The following is a 19,185-nucleotide window of genomic DNA, read 5'->3' on the forward strand; positions in this document are numbered from 1 at the left end:
TCTTGCAACACAGAAAGAGTGTGCAGAAAGACCGACAGAGAGAGTGTGTGTGCCTGTGAGCATTAAAACGAGTGGGTGGCACTGTACAGAAATAACGTTGAAGGAGCATCAAAGAGGCAAGACAAGGAGGGTTCTTTAAAACCGTTCGTCCTTTTTTGCTTGAGATTTTGCCCCCGCTGATGCTTTAGGTTATGCTGCACGAGTGATAACAAGAGATAGGTTGGGCAAAGAGGCAGAGAGCGAGATATGGACAGGGGATAAGGAAGGGAGGGGGGATTTAAAGGGAAAGAAACGGAGGGAGATTTAGATAGAGCCTACAGAGCGAGTGCAAGGGAAGAGAGCCAGCGCAGAGAAGGAGCAGAGGCGGTGGATGGGAGAAGAGGAGAAGAGGAGAGGCATTGACTGGAAGCATACACATGGAAGAGAAGAAAACGGCTATTTCATGTGCTCAGCGTACATGACTGCAGAGTGTGGCTGTCTGACTGGATTGTTAGTCATCTGCTGCCCCACAGCAAAAGGACATACAAAGAAACACAGGCAGGCTGGGAATAGAAGGCTGTGTGCAGAGGATGAACAGGCGATGTAGGCTCGCTGGCTGTGATCGTTGTCCTCAGACCCCGTAGCCACTTGCACTGGTGCTGTTGCAGGCCGTTAGCCTTGCAGTTTTGGCAGCAGCAGTCAGCAATTGATACAGAATGAGCTCCAAGCACTCCTCCGACTGGATTCCCTACAGGTACTGTAACACATTCCTGAGAACACGGGAAAGGGCACAGGATTTTGAAGCACTGTGTGCATGTGTGTGTATTTGAGCGGGCGTTCAGAACTGAGTGTCTGACAAGGAGATCAGACTGTAACAGTAACATTGAACTGACACAATAAAAGCGACAGAATATTTTTAGGGGGTTGGGGCAGAATGATGGACATGTTTAGAGGAACGACTGTAGCTCATAATTATTAATATTTTAGACTAAAGCACCTGAAGAAAAAATAAATAATGCAAGAGAATCCCAGAATTCAGCTGCATTCAAGTATTGTTTCTCCCAAATATTATACCTATTTTGTCATTATTTATTATGCGCCGGTATACTGGATTAAAAGTAGTTGTTTAATTGGGATGTCGTGGGTGCAAGCTGTAGGGTCACATTATTATGGGTGCACATTTTTATTTGTGCATCATTCAACTAGCGAGGAAGTTCCTGCCTTTGTACAGTATGTGTGTTTTATGTGCATTTCTGCAATTTTTTTGTTGGAGGTTTACTGGGTGATGTAGGTGATACTGCCTTGTTAGTTAGTTTTGTTAGTTTAGTTTTGTTAAAAAAAACAAGCAAAATAAAAAGATTATAGATTATTATTTGTCATTAGTCTCTTGTTCTAGAACCTATATGTGCTCGAATCATTTCAAGTGCAGCACTAATGCTGCAGGCTCTTTCCTCTGATTGAATACCCATTGCCATGGTTTCCCCTGCTTGCTTTGATGCCATTGGTTCACGGTTGCTATAAGTTACGGTGGCAGTCCACAAACTTTAGAGTGAGACTGCATCAGGACAACAGCAGACAGAAGTCTGTGTGGATTTATTTTAAACTTAAGACTGTAGACACACTCATTTCATTCGGTCTTTAGGTATCTACCGCATAAAATAACAAAGTTAATCCAAAAGTCTCTCTAACTGGATTGATATACAGTATTTCTTGGAAACTCCACATTTTGCCCTCCTCATTTGTTGACATTTTATAAAAAGAAAGGTTGAAATCAATGCCAGGCAACAGAAAAAAAACTAACAAAAAAACAAATCATTATTAATTTCCAGTTTTTAAAGTTATCTCCTGAAGTATGCCAGTTGAGTGTCAACGAGAAGGCACAGAGATTAGTTGTTTCTCAATGGGTATTTATTTATTTTTTTCATCTTGTGGAGCTTCCATTAAAAATGCATGGGCCTCTGTGCAGAGTTGGAGGAGACAGCTGCACTGTGTAGCTCTGTCATCTCATTAGGGACATACTGTGGATGCATTCACAGAAATCAACAAAATGAAGGGAACATATCCCTGAAACACACAAAGAAATAGTCGCAGTCGGAGTGTCGTATTTCGGCGAGGAGCAAATCGAGAAAGTTAGCATTGTAGTGAGTACTTGTTCAAATCTTTTGTTCTTTCTTGTTTTCCTTTCAAATGGAGACTGAAGGAGGAAGGATGAATCATTAGCTCTTGAAAAAAGGAGTGGTGAACCACCCTGTTTTATTTTACTGTTATAATTCAGAAATTTGCATCTAAGGCTGGGTAGTGTGAGAAATAGTGTCATGCTCGGTGTGACAGTATAAGCTTTATCATTTACCTGCAAGGTCAATTTGCATCTCTGCAGTGCTCATCAGATTAATTTTAACTCAATCACAATCAAATTTCACGGACAGCACCATGCAAACAAAACAATTAAGCCTGCTTTTGTATGCATGTTGGCATGTCTCCAGTGTTGCTTCTGCAGAATCACCAGCCAGTGACTGTCACACATAAAAAACCTTATGAAGCACATAAAACAATTTTAAAAGTGTGAGCATGAGCCTCTGTGATTTCACAATCAAACCCTGTCCTCCCCTCAGTGCTAAATTATTCTTAGTTAATGGGGAATCTACTCTGTTTGCATTCAAATCCAAATGTTAACTGTATATATTTATTTAAGGACAAAATAAAGTGTACGATAGGCAATATTTAGATAATTATCTTATAAGATACCATAATCAGATGATTTTATACGTTTTATACATATATATTCAACATAAATATTCAGATTCCGATTCAGGTTTATTTGTCATATGCAGGATTACCACAGGGTTCACAGTGCAATGAAATGTTGTGGATGAGAGAACTGGTCAGCTCGGTTATAAATAGTAAGAGCAAAAACGAAACCACTATAACACAAAATGTAAGCACAAAAATGACAGAATTTACAGCATATTTATAAAGGTGACAAGTGGAAGTGGCAATTAATACAAGCTTTAGTTAAATGAAATTTTGTCGTATAATTCAGGTTTTCCCAGTTTCATTTTCTCACACTTGGAATCTCAGCTTGTCATTTTTTTTTACCTGGTTGACACAAAGACAATTTGCACCCTGAGTTTTCTGTTTCACTGCATTACATCAAATCCGCATATTCCTTTAGCATTATCATAAAGCTTCCTGTAAACCTTGCCATCAGTGTGTTGCAGGACAAGAGTAACCAGAGACTCTCCAAGCAGTAATGAGCTGTTTGACCTGCGCTAGAACAGCTCTGTTTGTGTCATTATCTTCCTGTCTGATGCCTATTCACACACTTGATTACTCTGATTGCAGACATGGAGTGCTTTGTTTGTCTGTGTATCTGACAGAGAGTGGGAGGTAAATAGTTTTTTTATTGCATATGCGTGGGTCTTTGTCGTCAGATTACAGTGGGTAGAGATATACAGTTGGAAGACTGAATATTTATGATGTTGTTTCTGCAGGATAGCGCTGTCACCGTCACACTTCTGACAGGAGTGAAGAGTGTAAAAATCCTCATCAACCATGCTGACAATCCACCTTTTCATGCTCAATTATTTATCATGCACATGTGAGATGTAAATGGGAAATGAAAAGTGATTTACCATTGCTATTAAAGCGATCTGAGCGATAACAAATCAAGCAAGAAATTTACGAGAAATTTTAATTGAAATTCAGAACTTTGCATATCACATCATTTATAAATTGTCAGACAGTATCATTATTTAATTGTTGAGAAGAAAACTTGACCTTTAAAAATGCACTTGATTTTTAAAAGTTACTCGAAACCCTGACAGAATGTATATTGAGATACCTCTGCAGAAAAATCCTTAGGCACTCTATCTTAAGCTGCACATAGTAAATTAACACCCTTTAAATGAGTCTGCATGAAGTGGAAAAAGCGAAACATCAGGAGACAGTTTGTCACAATCTGTAACTGTACATATAAATCTTATTGCTCATAAAACCAAACAATGTCAGTCCAGGTTTAGCATGAATTTCTTATTAATCACACACGTCAGCAGACAACTCTCACTTTGTCTTTCATCCTTTTGTCTTCTGCTGTGGCCTGTTCTCTCCAGCTCTTCTGCAAGAAACCTCTCCTTGCCCTCTAATTAGGAGCCACAGAGGTTTCTCAGAGGTCTCTCAGATGCCCAGCCACAGGAGCTGAAGAAACAATCAGCGAGTCTGTCGCCAGCGCTTAAAAGCTCTGGTGGCAAAAAATGGAAGACTGGGTGCAAAGTGGAAACAGACAGCAACCAGCTAATCGCTGGCGCTGGATAAATATCCTGCCACGTTGTTAATGAGAGTGATTATTCTGTTCGCCTTTAGTGAGTGCACGTTATGCAGACTGTTGGAGAGCGGAGAATAAAACAGCACGCACAAGTAGATTGTGGTAAGGTTGGGGCCTCTGCAGCAGCAGATGTACAGTCAGTTAGGTTTGTAGTCCGTGAAATTTGTGCAGTGTCAAAGCCTGTCTTGGATCGATCATAGAGAAAAATGACTTGAAAACTTTTCTCAGCAGCACAAATACAAGAAAAGGTCAAATTGAAATAAAGTGCTGTTGCAGGCTTGGAGACAACTTTTAACAATGTTACAGAGAAAGACTGGCATCTTTCAAATAATAACTTTGTGGAACACACACTCTCTTGATTAGATTTTTTTGTCATTGTGCTGTTGATCTGTAGGTCTTTACGTTACATGAGTTCATATACGTTAACTGAAAAAGACAAACTCAAACCTTCACATTTTCAGTATTTTATGTTTTTGAGGGTTTTATTTTAAATTCATATACTGCAATTTCCCATAAGTTCACTCTCAGTAACTGACCCCCAATTCAGTGCTTTGGGGAAGTCCCTTTGAGCTCCAACCTCTTGGAATCATCTACAAGATTTGTACACCTTCTCCTTCATAGATCGCCTCAAGCTCTGTCAGACTAGATGGGGAAACATCAGTTAGGTGCCATCCTCATGTGTCTCTGAGTACTACGGTGTTAAAGTCGGGGCTTTGATTGTGCAATGTAAGGACAGCACTTTTCAGTGCTCTTTATGATTCAGGTCATTGTCGTTACCCTGGCCTCAGGTTGTTCCGCAGATTTTCTTCAAGAACCTCTATGTATTTGGCTGCATTTAGATTGTCCTCTATGCTGATCATCCTCCCTGGCCATCATAATGCTGCCATCACCATGCTTACTGAAAGGATGTATTACAAATTTTATGAGCAGTGCAGAAGAAGTCTCAACCTCTGATGGACTGTCATGTTCTTGGTCACATCTTTAACCGATGACATTTGATTACTCAGTTTGGGAAGTGGGGGGAAATCTCCATTTCGTTTATCAAGGCTACTGTGGACACTCAAAGTTTTGGAAATTATTCATGTCTCAATTATGACTAACCACAATTTATCACAGAGGTCTACAGAGAATTCCTTGGACTTCATGATTTGGTACTTGTTCAGACATGAAGTGTGACTTGTGGGAGCTTATGTACAGCATCATCTGTAAACTGCATCCATTCAAGTGAAATACTTCCACAAATGACAGATTTCAGATTTAGATTTTCAATAAATCTGCTAAACACGTTGTCATCTTTTACCCGTTTATGTTAAAGTCTTAATGTAAATAGTTAATTAAAACAAATTAAATATCAATGGAACAACTCATGATAAAAGTAGCCGCAGCTCTACTAAGTATTTGAAACAAACGAGAGTCTAATCGTCCACATTTTACAGTGTTAAGTGACTACATGATCTGCAAGTGGTTGTTACATTGGAGCTTGGGTTTTCAGTAAGAGCTGTTACTATAATGTTTGGCATTTTATCTGTGTATTATGTATATTATGTATGTGTATTCATAGATATAGACAGAAAAAAAAAATCAGAAATGATTTTGACATTCCTTTTACCAACACTGTCTGGCTGTGCTGACCTGCAGGCATTTGCTTAGAAAGGTGGCATCATATCAGAGTGTGCCTCTGAATCAAATATTGTTCTAGTCAATACTGGTGTTCATGCAGAGAAAGATACTTATGCTGGGGACTGCAGAACATTCAGCAAAGCAGACTCAAAGGATCATTTTAACAGAGATTAGATGTATACTTGATATTGTGCAGTTCATTTGGTTCTGTGCTGCAAGGACAACCTGGTATTCATGCACAGAGACCCCATGATTTTCATTGTCCTCTCATTCACATTGCATTGTATCAGATGTAGAATTTGCTGCAGAGGATACAGAAATACTTAAGAGAGATATAAAACATTACAAGGAACATGGATAGTAGCATCTGTCACATTTTTCCGAAACATCAACATGGTAGCCTAGTGAAAGACTTTTATACTAAACGGACTGAGACCCAATACTGTTGCCAGCAATGAAGTTTCTTGATCTAGTTTGTAGTGATGCAATTCACAAAAGTGTCTTTCATCCAATGCAATCCATCCAAAATCATAACAAATGACTTTAGATGGATGGCAAGTGGAGTGAAACGGCTCCCAGAGATGCTTCAGTAAGGCCACACATCAAACTGGATCATACTGAGCATGGACAGCAGAGAGAAGAACCCTTTGATATTTTTTGCATTGTGAAAACCATGACCACTGTAAAGCCAGCCACAGGAACGGTTCTTACTGAATAAAGAAACCAGCTACTTGTAGGCGACAGTGGGTGAACAGTGTATTTATGTCACAGACTGTATATAAATATGGACAATGCATCCCCACTTCCTTGCATTGGCCAAACTGAGCAAGTTTCCTGGGGATATGGGCAGCGCCATCTTGGGAGTTTGAAGCCAGAGTCTGCGCAGTATGGTCTGAGAGTTGAGTCACACGGAGCTGCGTTATTGATGACCCGCCCACACTTCCTAGACTCACTCGTGTTTTCACTTAATTAATACCGAGCTCTGCTCTACCGCTAACAGTTACAAAGAAATGCTGGATATACACTGTACTTATTTACTTACTTTTCTCATAGTCCTACAGGGCCATTTCACGGAGTGGTTGACATGGCAGCTTGTAGTCATCATGATGTCACATCATGTTTCTATAGCATCAAATAACTAACTAAAATGTAACTTAGCAGAAAAATGGGATTAAGTATGCATCCACATTATATTATCTACCTAAGTTGACAGAAACCATCCTGAAAAATTATTTGACATGTATTCCCAAACATGTAGTCGGATACATGTAGTCCCATCCACTAACATGGAGGAGGTGGAACTTATAACCTATACTGCTGCCAGACACCAGGGGGAGGTCTACTTGCTTGGTCTTGACTTTTGAGGAGCTGTTCCGCCGTCCATCTTTATACACAGTCTATGATTTATGTAGCCAAAAATCGTAAGTGGGCCTCGAACTGCACCTGGCATCAAACAAACTTCTGTTTCTGCTCTTCACGTGACTTAAGTGTGAGCCATGGATTCAAAGAAAAGCTCTTCAAATGTTGATTGTTCCAGATGAACTTAATCTTTGTTAACAGAGCTAAGGATATCTGAACATGTGTCTTGAGTCACAGTCATATTGGCTTCTAATGCTTTAACTTCCCTTATGCTGAAAAGCTGTGCAAAAGCAAATGAACTAGAGAATATAATAGAATATAATGGGCTATTTAGCATTCTGTAGTCTGTGTAGTCCGAAAACTCAAGATGTCTGGGATATTATCAACTCATGATGGACCAAGTTGCTTTCAACCAGCACTATAATAGGTCTGGTTTTGTAGATACATTACACATATGAGATATATTTTTTTGTTATTCTGACCCAAATATGAGAAACAAAGATTTATGTTTTTGCTATTAATATAGGGCAATTATTTCAAAAAGCATATTAGTTGGTTCCATGAGTTATCGGCTTCGTTTTCCAGAAATAATGACCCTGTTCAATTTTTTCAGAAACAAGGTCTCTATTTCCTGATGCTTCATTACCATTTATATTTGGCAATAGGCTAAAATACAGCCCAATTCATTAAGCACTTGATGGTCTGTCTCATTTGAATCAACTAAAACATTTTTCATTAGTTCTTCTTTTGTATCTTAATCACATTCTTCCTCTTTTTCTGCAGCACTTTAGACGATGAGGGCACCAACCTACGACAGCAGAAACTGGACAGACAAGTATGATTTTGCTGTTTCTTCATGCAATTCTGGTTATGTAGTTAAAGAAAGGCAAAATAAATTGTAAGTTAACGGTCATTACATTTTGTAATGCTCCATCACATGGCCACAAATGGCTAGCTAACACTTGTTATTTAGCTTTGCACTCTCATACTCTGTTAAATGATACTGCAGCTGTCATTGTTTGTTATCAACGACTCTGACAACACATAATACAAATGCGCTCAAGCTGCAGGTCAGCCATTTTCAGTTGTTCTGTTTTATATGCATGGTGCAGACATCTGTTTCTGATGTCCTGCTATTTTTCTGGAGAGGATTATGTGAGGAGAGTATTGCACTAAAAACATTCAAATTCTAGTCGAATGTGAATTTTGCATTCTTTCGTAGTCTTGTCCTAATCAATGGGAACACCTTCAGATGGTCTGCTTCACATTCAAGTTCAGTCCTTTTTATTCAAGAACGAGTTTATAAATAATACTATTCTTAACTAGCAGCCTGGTAATCTGGATCATATACAAATTATTACTGGCTGAAACCTCTTTCCATGGTTATCTTTCTCATTGTTTATATGTAACATATTAGGCAAAGGTAGAGAAGCATGCCAGTAGTTGTTCCTTTTGAACCTTTTCAGGCAAAGTTTGTTAAGTGTCCCTCCACCTAATCCATGTACCGTGTAAATCTACCTACTGGTACTGCCATCACAGTCTCTGCACATGTGAGAGCTTTACAAAGAATAGTGTAGAGCTCCAATGCTCTGCAGCCCGAATCCTCCACTAATAGAAACCTTCAATATTTGATGAGCTCTGGTTTGAAGACTTGCATATAGCTGACAGTTAGTCCAGATGAATAGCTATATCCAGCCTCAGGTCCAAGTGGTTACGGCAGCACATATTAAAACCCCAAGCATTGCTCTCTGAGCTTACAAGATGTAGCTGAGATGGTGTTATTGACACTCTAAACATGGCTTACAAGGAAATAGGTAATGTCTCCTAAGAGAAGATCATAATAATTGAAATGTTAAAGTGTAAATGAAATGAATGTTTGTTATTTCTCTTTAAGAAGTATAGTTTGACATAACGTCTGACATATATTTTAAAGCTTTGTTTCTGGAAGGTGTTTTACTGGACGTAACTGAGGTGTTAATAAATCGTTATTTTATTTTTTTAACATCAATATCAGAGAATGGTTTTAGTAATGTAGCATTGTATATACCAGAGGGTTTCAGACATGACATTTTGGCATGTTTGGTGACTTTCAAGGGATATATGGCCACATTGTTGTTGGCCAAAAGTTTTTCTTTAACCTGGTACGGGTACTTTGATTTGTTTCTAATAATGATCATTTACTAATCGTCATCATTTGCTGTGCCTTTGTTACGTTGTTTCTTTCTATCTGGGCATGTCTGTGTACTCGAAACCACAGCGAGCACTCCTCGAACAGAAGCAGAAGAAGAAGAGGCAAGAGCCTCTGATGGTCCAGTCTAATGTGGACAGCAGATCCCGCACTCGACGCACCAAACAGAGCGAGGAACAGGCTCCACTGGTGGAATCCTACCTCAGCAGCAACAGCAGCACCATCTACCATGGTAAGTAAGCGTTTTGATCATCCAGGGGCTCTGTTGATTTAAGAAACACATTGGTTGGACAAATAAAGATGTCAGGCTGCGTGTTTGATCCATCTGTCTTATTTAAAGAAAGGATTAGTTCTGGTTTTCTTAGTTTGCCAGTTGTAACACACCATCCAATTACACAATTGTGTTGGGACTGGTTTACAGTATATTTAAACACAGTGACCAGAGCGCAAATACGTGCAACCACTGCCTTTAATGTGAGGCTTAGTATTTTCAGCATATTCTAATATTATTATTCCATGAAAAATATTATTCGTGTGTAATATTTATTAGAAACACTGCCAACATTTTTTATACAGTATACTATAACCTAACCCAAGCCTTCTGTGTAGCCCGCTGTTAATTTGAACTGTGCTTAGCCTTTTGTTCATTTCTCCTCTTTTTCTCTCCATCTGACTTGATAACCCTGCCTCTTCTGCCCTGTGTTTAGTGCAAGAAGCTGAACAGGAGGAGGTGAAGGTGATATCGGACGCGCAGCCACCTCGCTCAGCCAAAAAGGGCAAAGCCTCGGCCAGCTCCACCCCACAGACAGGCAGCGACAAGAAGGAGAGGAAGGGGAAACACAAAGGTCAGCTACAGCGATCATTAAGACAAAATGGGCAATCAGACTGAGTGACGACTAGAAAGACGTATTGTTTTCGGCCTTTACTTATTTTAAGGGCCGAGTAAATAGATTTAATGTTTGAGAAGCTTCACAATGTGAAAGAGGAAAAAGACTAAGTCCTAATTATCTAGCGGCTGCAAGCCTTTTCTGCCATCCTCAGATAATGCTTCACCACATCTTACAACTAACACAACTGGAGAAGCTGCCCGCTAAGCCCCCGCCACGGAGCCACTCTTGTCAGAGCTCAAATGTCTCAGATGATTTATGACAGGCTGACGCACCACAAACAGAGACATACTATAGAAGATTAAAAAAAATGTGTTGAAATTGTGTACTCCAGCTATAGTGTAGCTATAGTATTTTGACTGTTTCGCTATGCTCTTTAACATTTATGGTATGTTATGACCAAAAAAAGCATTAAAACAAAAAAATAAATAAAAAAATGGGCAAAGCAAAAAATAATGAAACACCATTACTAATCTTTGCAACACACAATTCACCAGTGTCTGACATTAGTGATGTTAGCTGATGCTCATCTTCGGAATGACTTTGTCCTAGAAAAGCACGTTAATGGGATTCAACTGGGATAACAGATTAACCAGGTCAGCAGCACCAAATTCACCACTCGCAGAGACGTCTAACACTCTCGATTCTTTCAAGCACCATCGCACAGCATGGGTTAGAGGTTCTTCAGTTCTCTCAGAGGGAGTAATTCAAGCTGCCATAAAAATTAGCATGTCTACATCTGAAACTAAACACCCAGCTTTAATAGTGAATTAAAAACAAAACCCACGTTTAAACAAATTGAGGCAGATTCAGACTGTCCTCCTACATGAGCACCTCTTCTTCGCAAAGGCTTCCGGCAATTTTTAATCATGGAATAAAAAACACAAGTTGTTTACACACTTACAGTTTAGTTTTCACTAATCTGTCTTAATTATATATAAAAAAATATTAATAAACTTATTAATTTGTCCATTCTCCTGTGCTTAACTTTGCAGTTTTTATGAATTACATTGAATTTCAGTGTTTTCCTCCTTTTACGTTAGGAGATAATTAATACAACAAAATGCACAAAGGCCGAGATGTAGAAATGTTATCACGTTTACTCAGGCTGGTTGACTATGTGATTAATTCTTGAATTCTTGTATTAGTTTGATGGAGACAGCTCCCTCTGTTTTACTTTGCTCAGATCCTTTTTTAGATAGTACATGTTCATGGCGCATTATGAAATGGCGATTGTTGAAGAATGGTGCTGCTTTCTGACCGAGGCTGTTGTTGTTGTGGGTATTGTGGCTCTGCAGCGATCGATGGCCTGACTTCCCAGCAGGATGATAGTCAAATCCAGATCCTGACAGTGGGTCACTCCACCACAGAGGAGGGCGAGGCAGACTCTGTTGTGAGCTGCATTCAGTCACAGAGCAAACAGGATCTGCGTGTCACCATGCTCAAGAAAGGTACTGTCAGGGCATCTACACTAGCACAACTATGAGTCCATATTTACACCCGTGGCATTCTGGTTCGCTGCTGTGGGGCATTGGCAGGAGGACGAAAAGCACTGACTAATGTTAAAACTTGCAGCAATAAGTAGACATGACTTTTAAAAACCCAGCTTCTGATTGTCACTATTCACTCCATAGTACAAGTACGCTCATTAACTGTTAATTCATTCAGGTAATAAGCACCCAAGAGCTTACTCTAGTGTGCAGCAAATTGAGATTGTAGACACTTATCACTCATAACTGTTTTGGCCTCATTCACTGGTACAGTGTGGCATCAAGAGTAATTTAGTATTTAAATAAATTAATTCATCAAATGCACTGATTTCAAAAATGCTGCCCTGTGAGAGTAGCTGAAGAGTATGACCTTTTCTTCCATTATGGGAATTTTTCACTGTAGTGCACTAGACCGAAAATAGTGTTTTTTATTTTTTTTATTTTTTTATTTTACAAAATTAAAAGAAAACATATATTATGTTTTGGGCTTGAGAGTGGAGATTTTATAATGATATTTAATCAGTGCTGAAGTTATTGCTGCTCTCTCTCGTGAAAATGCGGCCTGTTAACGCAGTATGTATTTCCAAGGAAGGTAACATGAATGTGACTGAGCACGTGGCCCTCCCATTAAATTACATAAGAGTCCTTGCATTTGCTGTGTTGCGAATTGGATGTCTATGGCAACCTTCATGTGCCAAATCACAAGCTGTGAACAGTTGGTGATGTGATCACCTACATTTGCAGTGATATCAGTATGCATAGTGAAGTGGCATGTAGACGCCATATAATGAAAATGCTGTTTGGCCACACTGTAGATAATGACAAGATAGACAGAGGATAACACTACAGCAGAGATAACCAGTTACTACTGACCTCAAATGTTCTTAAATCCCAGTGGGTCTCCGCTTATTTCTGACACCTGGTCATCATGTAATGGAAGTGTGTGACCTAGTTGCACACACAAACGTGGGTTACAGCTCACTCACAGAAGCAGGGAAAACTCATTTCTTTCTTTCTTTCTTTCTTTCTTTCTTTCTTTCTTTCTTTCTTTCTTTCTTTCTTTCTTTCTTTCTTTCTTTCTTTCTTTCTTTCTTTCTTTCTTTCTTTCTTTCTTTCTCTCTTTCTTTCTTTCCGTGAAGGCATATCCAGCAGTATGAATTTTGACGAAGAAGAAGATGACGACGACGAAATAAGCTCCAGTTCTTCACAGCTCAACAGCAACACGAGACCGGGCTCCGCCACGAGCAAGAAGTCATGCAAGGTGAAATTAATTTCACAGCACACGTTTTTACTCTCTGTGGGTCTGTCTGCCCGGCAACCACCACAACGGTATGCAGTTTCATTTTGTAGCACAGATGGACACCATGTAAAACTATTTCATGCCTGGAAGTACAGTAATAGGTAATTATTGCCAATGTGATACAATTTAAGTGCTTTTTATATTCTTGATATTCTATTCATTTGTTATCTCAAATAGTGTTGGACGGTATGGTATAGTGTTACCTCATGTATATTGAGAAATTTGACATAATTTCAGTATTCTTTTGTTGGAAGATACGCAACTGAGTCCTAGAGCTTGATTGAAATGTCGTGTTGATGTGATTGTAAGCGTTAATGTGAAATTCATGTAATCAAACATACCCTTAAATATTTTATGTCTTCCATTCAGCAGAGCTCGAACTGTGTATATTTATGATTGCTTAAAGCCTCAAAGTACTTAAACCTTAGGAGTAGCTGGGTCTAGTTTACAAGCTTTAATAGAAGAAAAATGTTAGTTTCATTTTGTCACCATGTCAGGTGTGATAACTGTGCCAAGACAAAGCAGCAGCATGTAACTAACAAGTACAGAAAAATGCAATGTGTTTTTGTATCATTATTCAACACACTCACATAGTTGTACAAGTGGAACTTTGGATTTTCTTAGTTTGAAGTCATTGGGTAGTAGATTTACTTTAGTGTTTAGGGTCATTGATTTGCAGCATCACCCAACTTCTACTAAGCTGCTAAACCTAACTTCATTGCGGTTTATGCCTCTGTGGGACACAGGCGGTGAACCTCCTCAGTTAACCTTTTCTCGATGTGTTCCATCTTTATTGATCTTAAACAATCAATTCCAAGTAGCCGGAAATACTAAAGTGAAAACACGCTACTACCAAGTGGACCAATCACAGCTCTTGTGCTCTGCGTCGCTGCCGTGAAGTTACATTTCTGGGGAGGTGTGTGTCAAGCTAGGCGCTAGGGTCTGGGCTGTCGCCATAGCTACGACTTCATCCAACCGCGCATTAACTAACAGAAAATGGTGATGGCCATTTTAGGGTCCAGAGCCAGTGAAGCAATACCAATTCACAATGCTTCACAAATGTGTTTGTGGTATAAATAAAGCCTCTGAAACAATTCGACTTTAGTTTTATCAGTCCGCAAAACAGTTTCCCAGTAGCACTGTGAATGTTAAAAACATTAATTTTCCTGGAAGCTATTTTCCCAGTAGCATCGTGTGCTCATTATCCTGGTGCTCATTGTCAAAATCTCGTGCATGTTGTGATGTTTTCAGTCATTACCCAATGGTTTGTAGGTGGTAGATTCAAGAACAGCAAGTTTTAATCAGCTCCAATGATTCCATTAAACCATAACTGTTCCTCTGGGGTTCTTTAACTCATTTTGTCGTGCTAGGGTGAGTAGCCCTAAAGTACTAAATCGTCTCTGTTTACAAATTAGTCAATATGCCTAAAGGTGGATAATCAATGTAAAGATTACTTTGTAATCCTTTTCAGTTTTCCCTGCAAATCAACAATTCTTGATCATAACTCTCCCGGAGATCTTTTTCAGAGACATGATTCATGGTTCTGGCAACACTGTGAATGTCTGAATGATATCTTCAGTAAAGATAAGAACAATGCAATAATTTGTGCATTGTTAATGAATAGAGTTTTTTCATACCTGTAACTTAAATTAAGATCATATTGAAGAGAATACACAGCCTTTGCAGTCTCTGCGCACCATATTTTCTTTGCTCCTCTTTCCACTCTAATCTTTCCCCTCAGTCAACTCAATCTCTCTAAACCAGGTTCTTATTTTAGACACAGCGCACTGATTCGCAGTCCCAGTGGACAATCTGATCTTCAGACTCATTACTCTGTTTAATGAAAGTCAACTCTAATGCATCACTCCACCCTCTCATGAGAGGTCTTGACCTGAGCAGGCTGTTTTTCTCCTACAGGAAGTGGCTTCAGCTCCCACTCCACCGGTCAGTGAGCCTGCCATCGATGTTGATGATCTTGAGGAGTTTTCTCTGCGACCTGCGCCTCAGGGTGTCAGAGTGAAGTGTAGAATCACCAGGGACAAGAAGGGCATGGACAGAGGCATGTACCCCACTTACTACCTTCACCTGGAGAGAGAGGACGGCAAGAAGGTGAGAAAGGAGAAAAGCATTTTTGTGTGTGAGCCTCCAAATGTGTTAATTTGAATGGGTGAATTTTATTAATCTGGTTCTGGCTTGGTTTGTGGCAGGTGTTCCTGTTAGCTGGAAGGAAGAGGAAAAAGAGTAAAACATCAAATTACCTCATCTCCATTGATCCCACTGATCTGTCACGAGGTGGAGAGAGTTTCATTGGCAAACTGAGGTGAGTCCTTTGTGGCCCACTGGGATTTACACACACATGTTCAAGTACCAAGCACTTATGATTCCTTATTTAACTTTTGTGCTGGCACTGCCATTTGTGTTTAAGGCCATATTATTTCTAAAATTCTGTTTTAATGCATTATTGTTGATTGTTGACAAAACTGTGCCCACTGAAGCCAAGATATGAATTTTATGTGCATATTCTCATATGCACCATTTGGTAAGTGTACTTAATATCCAGCACTGTCTTAACTTCACTACAGAAAGAGTAACCCAGTGTGTTATATTACTGTATGAACACTCTTTAATCCTTTATTCATAAATTATTCTTTAAAACTGTTAATTAAAATCTCCTTTAAACTTTGATGCTAAGATGGGTTCAGTGTGAGTAGTGACATAACCCTTAGAGACAGCTTCAATGCTGCGTTAGTAGCTCCATGGAAACTCCTCTGGAGTTTAATCAAATATGGCTCTGTGTAGCCTTTTAATCTTCAGAGCTGGCCTGACCATTGGCTGATGCAATCATGGTCCTGCTTGAATGATGGAGACCTAAATTTAAATGAACAGTGACCTTTCATCTACTTCTTCTCATGAGTCCTTGAGGGGGCTGGCCTAAATGAGGTATAGCCTGTTAGAGGGACTGTACACAGAGGAGCTATTTAAATCTGTGGCTTTGAAAAACGGTGCAAAACAGTACCACCTACCTATAATGCACACATACAGTACTTGTATAGCTATACAGTACACATTTGTGATAGTGATTGCACTGTTGTGTTGTTTTATCACCATGTGAGCTGCATTGGTGGCTTTTACATAGCCACTGCGTTAATACAAATATAATTTAGTAATCCAAGCAGAGCAAAATTAAATGATGTGTTATTTTATATCGCAAAGTCTAGGTGGTTGAAAAACCCTAAATATCCAGCTGCATTGACATCATATTTATCCTGTGTATCTTATTTCAGTGGTATTCTTAGTGCGAAAAGATTTGAGATTGCTTTAAATGTAAAGTGCAATACAAATAAAATTGATTATTATTATTATTATTAAATATAAATTATATAAATGATGACTTGTTATCTGAATTATCTTTTTATCTTGTGAACTGAGCAGTTCATATTTGTACCTGGAACATGATGTAGGATCTGTGTGATCTCAGTGTGTCAACGTTATGAGGAGACACCCTTAAAATGTGCTCCATGTCTTATTTCACACGTGAAACATAGACCAAACATCTGACTCTTTAGCGTGTTATGTCACCTTTGCAGATCAAACCTTATGGGAACCAAGTTCACTGTGTACGACAGCGGTCTGAATCCCATGAAGAGTACCACCAGCCTTGAAGCTAGCAATCTGCGTCAAGAGCTAGCGGCCATTTGCTATGTGAGTTGGAAAAAAAGTTTTTTTTACCCCAGAGCTGTACTTAGATTTTAGTCCAGTGAAAGAGATATAATCCTCAAAACAATATTGTTACAAATACAGTAAAAATATCCCCCCCCCCCCCCCCCCCCCCAAAAAAAAACAACAAAAAAAACAAAACAAAAACAGGTTAATATGTCTGGAGCATAGACTGTATAAAGATGGATGGCAGAACTGCTCCTCAAAAGTGAAGCCAAAACAAGTAGAGCTCCCCCTGGTGACTGGCTGCAGTATAGGACATAAGCTCCACCCCCTCCAAGTTAGCAGTTGGGTGCATGTCCAATAATATTTTTTCAAGGATGGTTTCTGTCATTTTAGGTAGTTGAAATAATGCTGATGTTCAAGTGTCCACTTTTCTAATATGCTTCATTTTAATTAGTTATTTGAATCTCTAGAAACAAGATGTGACATCTTGGTGACTACAAGTTGCCATTCCGTAGGACCGTGAGAGTTGGGAAAAATAAATACATGAAGAAGTGCAGTGTATATCCAACATTTCTTTGCAACTGCCGGAGGTAGAGCAGAGTGCCGCCCGTAACCCCAGAAATCTAGTGTCAGTTTGGCCAATGCAAGGAAGCAGGGCTGCGTTGTCCATATTTATATACAGTCTATGGTATAGAGGTCTTTGAAATCCAGTTTCATAAGGAAATCCATGCCACAAATCAAGGATTCTGGGCAAGTTATCATTTGCAATAAGTGGATAAAGGAGAAAGAATGTCATTCTCCTGCGTAGATATTCCAGTACATCCAGAAAAACTTTCAGTAGTTTGCATTGACAGAGCTATTAGTTCCACAAAGGACATGCATTATTGGTTTCTCCACAATGTACAATATATAAGAATTTATAATATATAATAATAATTAATTTTTCCAATTCTTTCCACTCTATGTGCTTTGTTTATTTTTTAGATAGCAGATATTCAATGAGGTAAAATGCAATAACATAATATTAAAGCAAAGTATGTTTTTATCATCAATTTATCCTCTGTAATCTAGGAAACCAACGTCTTAGGATTCAAAGGGCCTCGCAAAATGAGTGTCATCATTCCTGGAATGAACATGGACCATGAGAGAGTGTCTATCCGCCCACGAAATGTATGTGTTCCCTAATTCCTCAATTGCCACATTTGTGCCCATCGATTGAACTTCTTCTAATCCTAACGTGACTGATCTGATATCTGCGATGCTGTTCTATTCTTCTTCATTACAGGACCATGAGTCACTGCTGGCCAGGTGGCAGAACAAGAACACAGAGAGCGTTATTGAACTTCACAACAAGACGCCTGTGTGGAACGATGACACACAATCCTATGTGCTCAACTTCCATGGCAGAGTCACTCAGGCTTCCGTCAAGAATTTTCAAATTATTCACGATAATGACCGTGAGTTCCAATGATCTGTTTTTATTAGGTTTGATATTATAACATCACAGTACAGTTTGTACTTATGGGTTAGTGTTCAGTATACAGAAAAATCTTTGATTTTTTTATTCCCATCTTATATGTACACCAGTCAGGCATAACATTATGACCACTGACAGGTGAACTGAATGACATTGACCATCTTGTGAAAATCCAATGTTCTGCTGGGAAACTTTTGGACCTGGCATTCATGTGGATGTTACTTAGACATGTACCACCCACCTAGACCAGACCAGGCACCCCCACCCCACAGCAATGACACTCCTTGATGGCCGAAGCCATCCCCAGCAGGATGCAGCCTGACACAGACACACACACAAAAATGGTTTAGAAACAACTTATATGAAATTGTTTTTGTTTTTTTTTTGCCTTTTGTCTGCAGCTGACTACATCGTGATGCAGTTTGGCCGTGTGGCAGAAGATGTCTTCACCATGGACTATAACTACCCAATGTGTGCCCTCCAAGCCTTTGCTATTGCCCTCTCCAGCTTTGACAGCAAGTTAGCATGTGAATAGACCCCAGCCTGGAGTTCAGTGGCGAACTGGTCCATCTGTCCTCGCAACAAGGGCTGATTATGTATCCCTGGGCTGGTTTTGAGACTTCCAAATTGTGCCCAGGAAGTCCTGCATATCCCAAAATGCTTTATGGGCCTCAAGTTTTATGTGTATGTGTGTGCGTGTATGTGGGAGGGGTGGGCGTCGGGGGTGAGACCTCATGATGGTCTTGGTCAGTGGAAGAAAACAAGCACAAAGTGTAATCCACTTTCAAAATCCAATTCCTTTGTTTTGATAACTATAGTCATTTTGTACTGTAATGGCATTATGAAAACCAACACTGTTCCTTTATGTAGTAGTTATAGAAATTTAACATTTCTTTATCTG

The 19,185-nt window shown here is 39.4% G+C and overlaps 1 protein-coding gene across 1 annotated transcript; it reads left to right on the top strand.

Annotated features, from left to right (window-relative positions):
- Positions 1–307: 307 nt before the first annotated feature.
- On the top strand, positions 308–18,819 carry tub (TUB bipartite transcription factor; the record flags this gene model as incomplete). The annotated part of the gene is made up of 12 exons (XM_084541043.1): positions 308–733; positions 8,063–8,114; positions 9,537–9,699; positions 10,175–10,312; positions 11,653–11,805; positions 12,984–13,105; positions 15,062–15,253; positions 15,352–15,464; positions 16,732–16,846; positions 17,879–17,977; positions 18,093–18,264; positions 18,686–18,819. The coding sequence occupies exons 1-12, from the start codon at positions 696–698 to the stop codon at positions 18,817–18,819; spliced, it is 1,491 nt and encodes a 496-aa protein (XP_084397169.1). The 5' UTR covers positions 308–695.
- Between the last annotated feature and the right edge of the window lie 366 nt (positions 18,820–19,185).

This window comes from Chelon labrosus (assembly GCF_963514085.1).
Source record: "Chelon labrosus genome assembly, chromosome: 3".
NCBI lineage: Eukaryota > Metazoa > Chordata > Actinopteri > Mugiliformes > Mugilidae > Chelon > Chelon labrosus.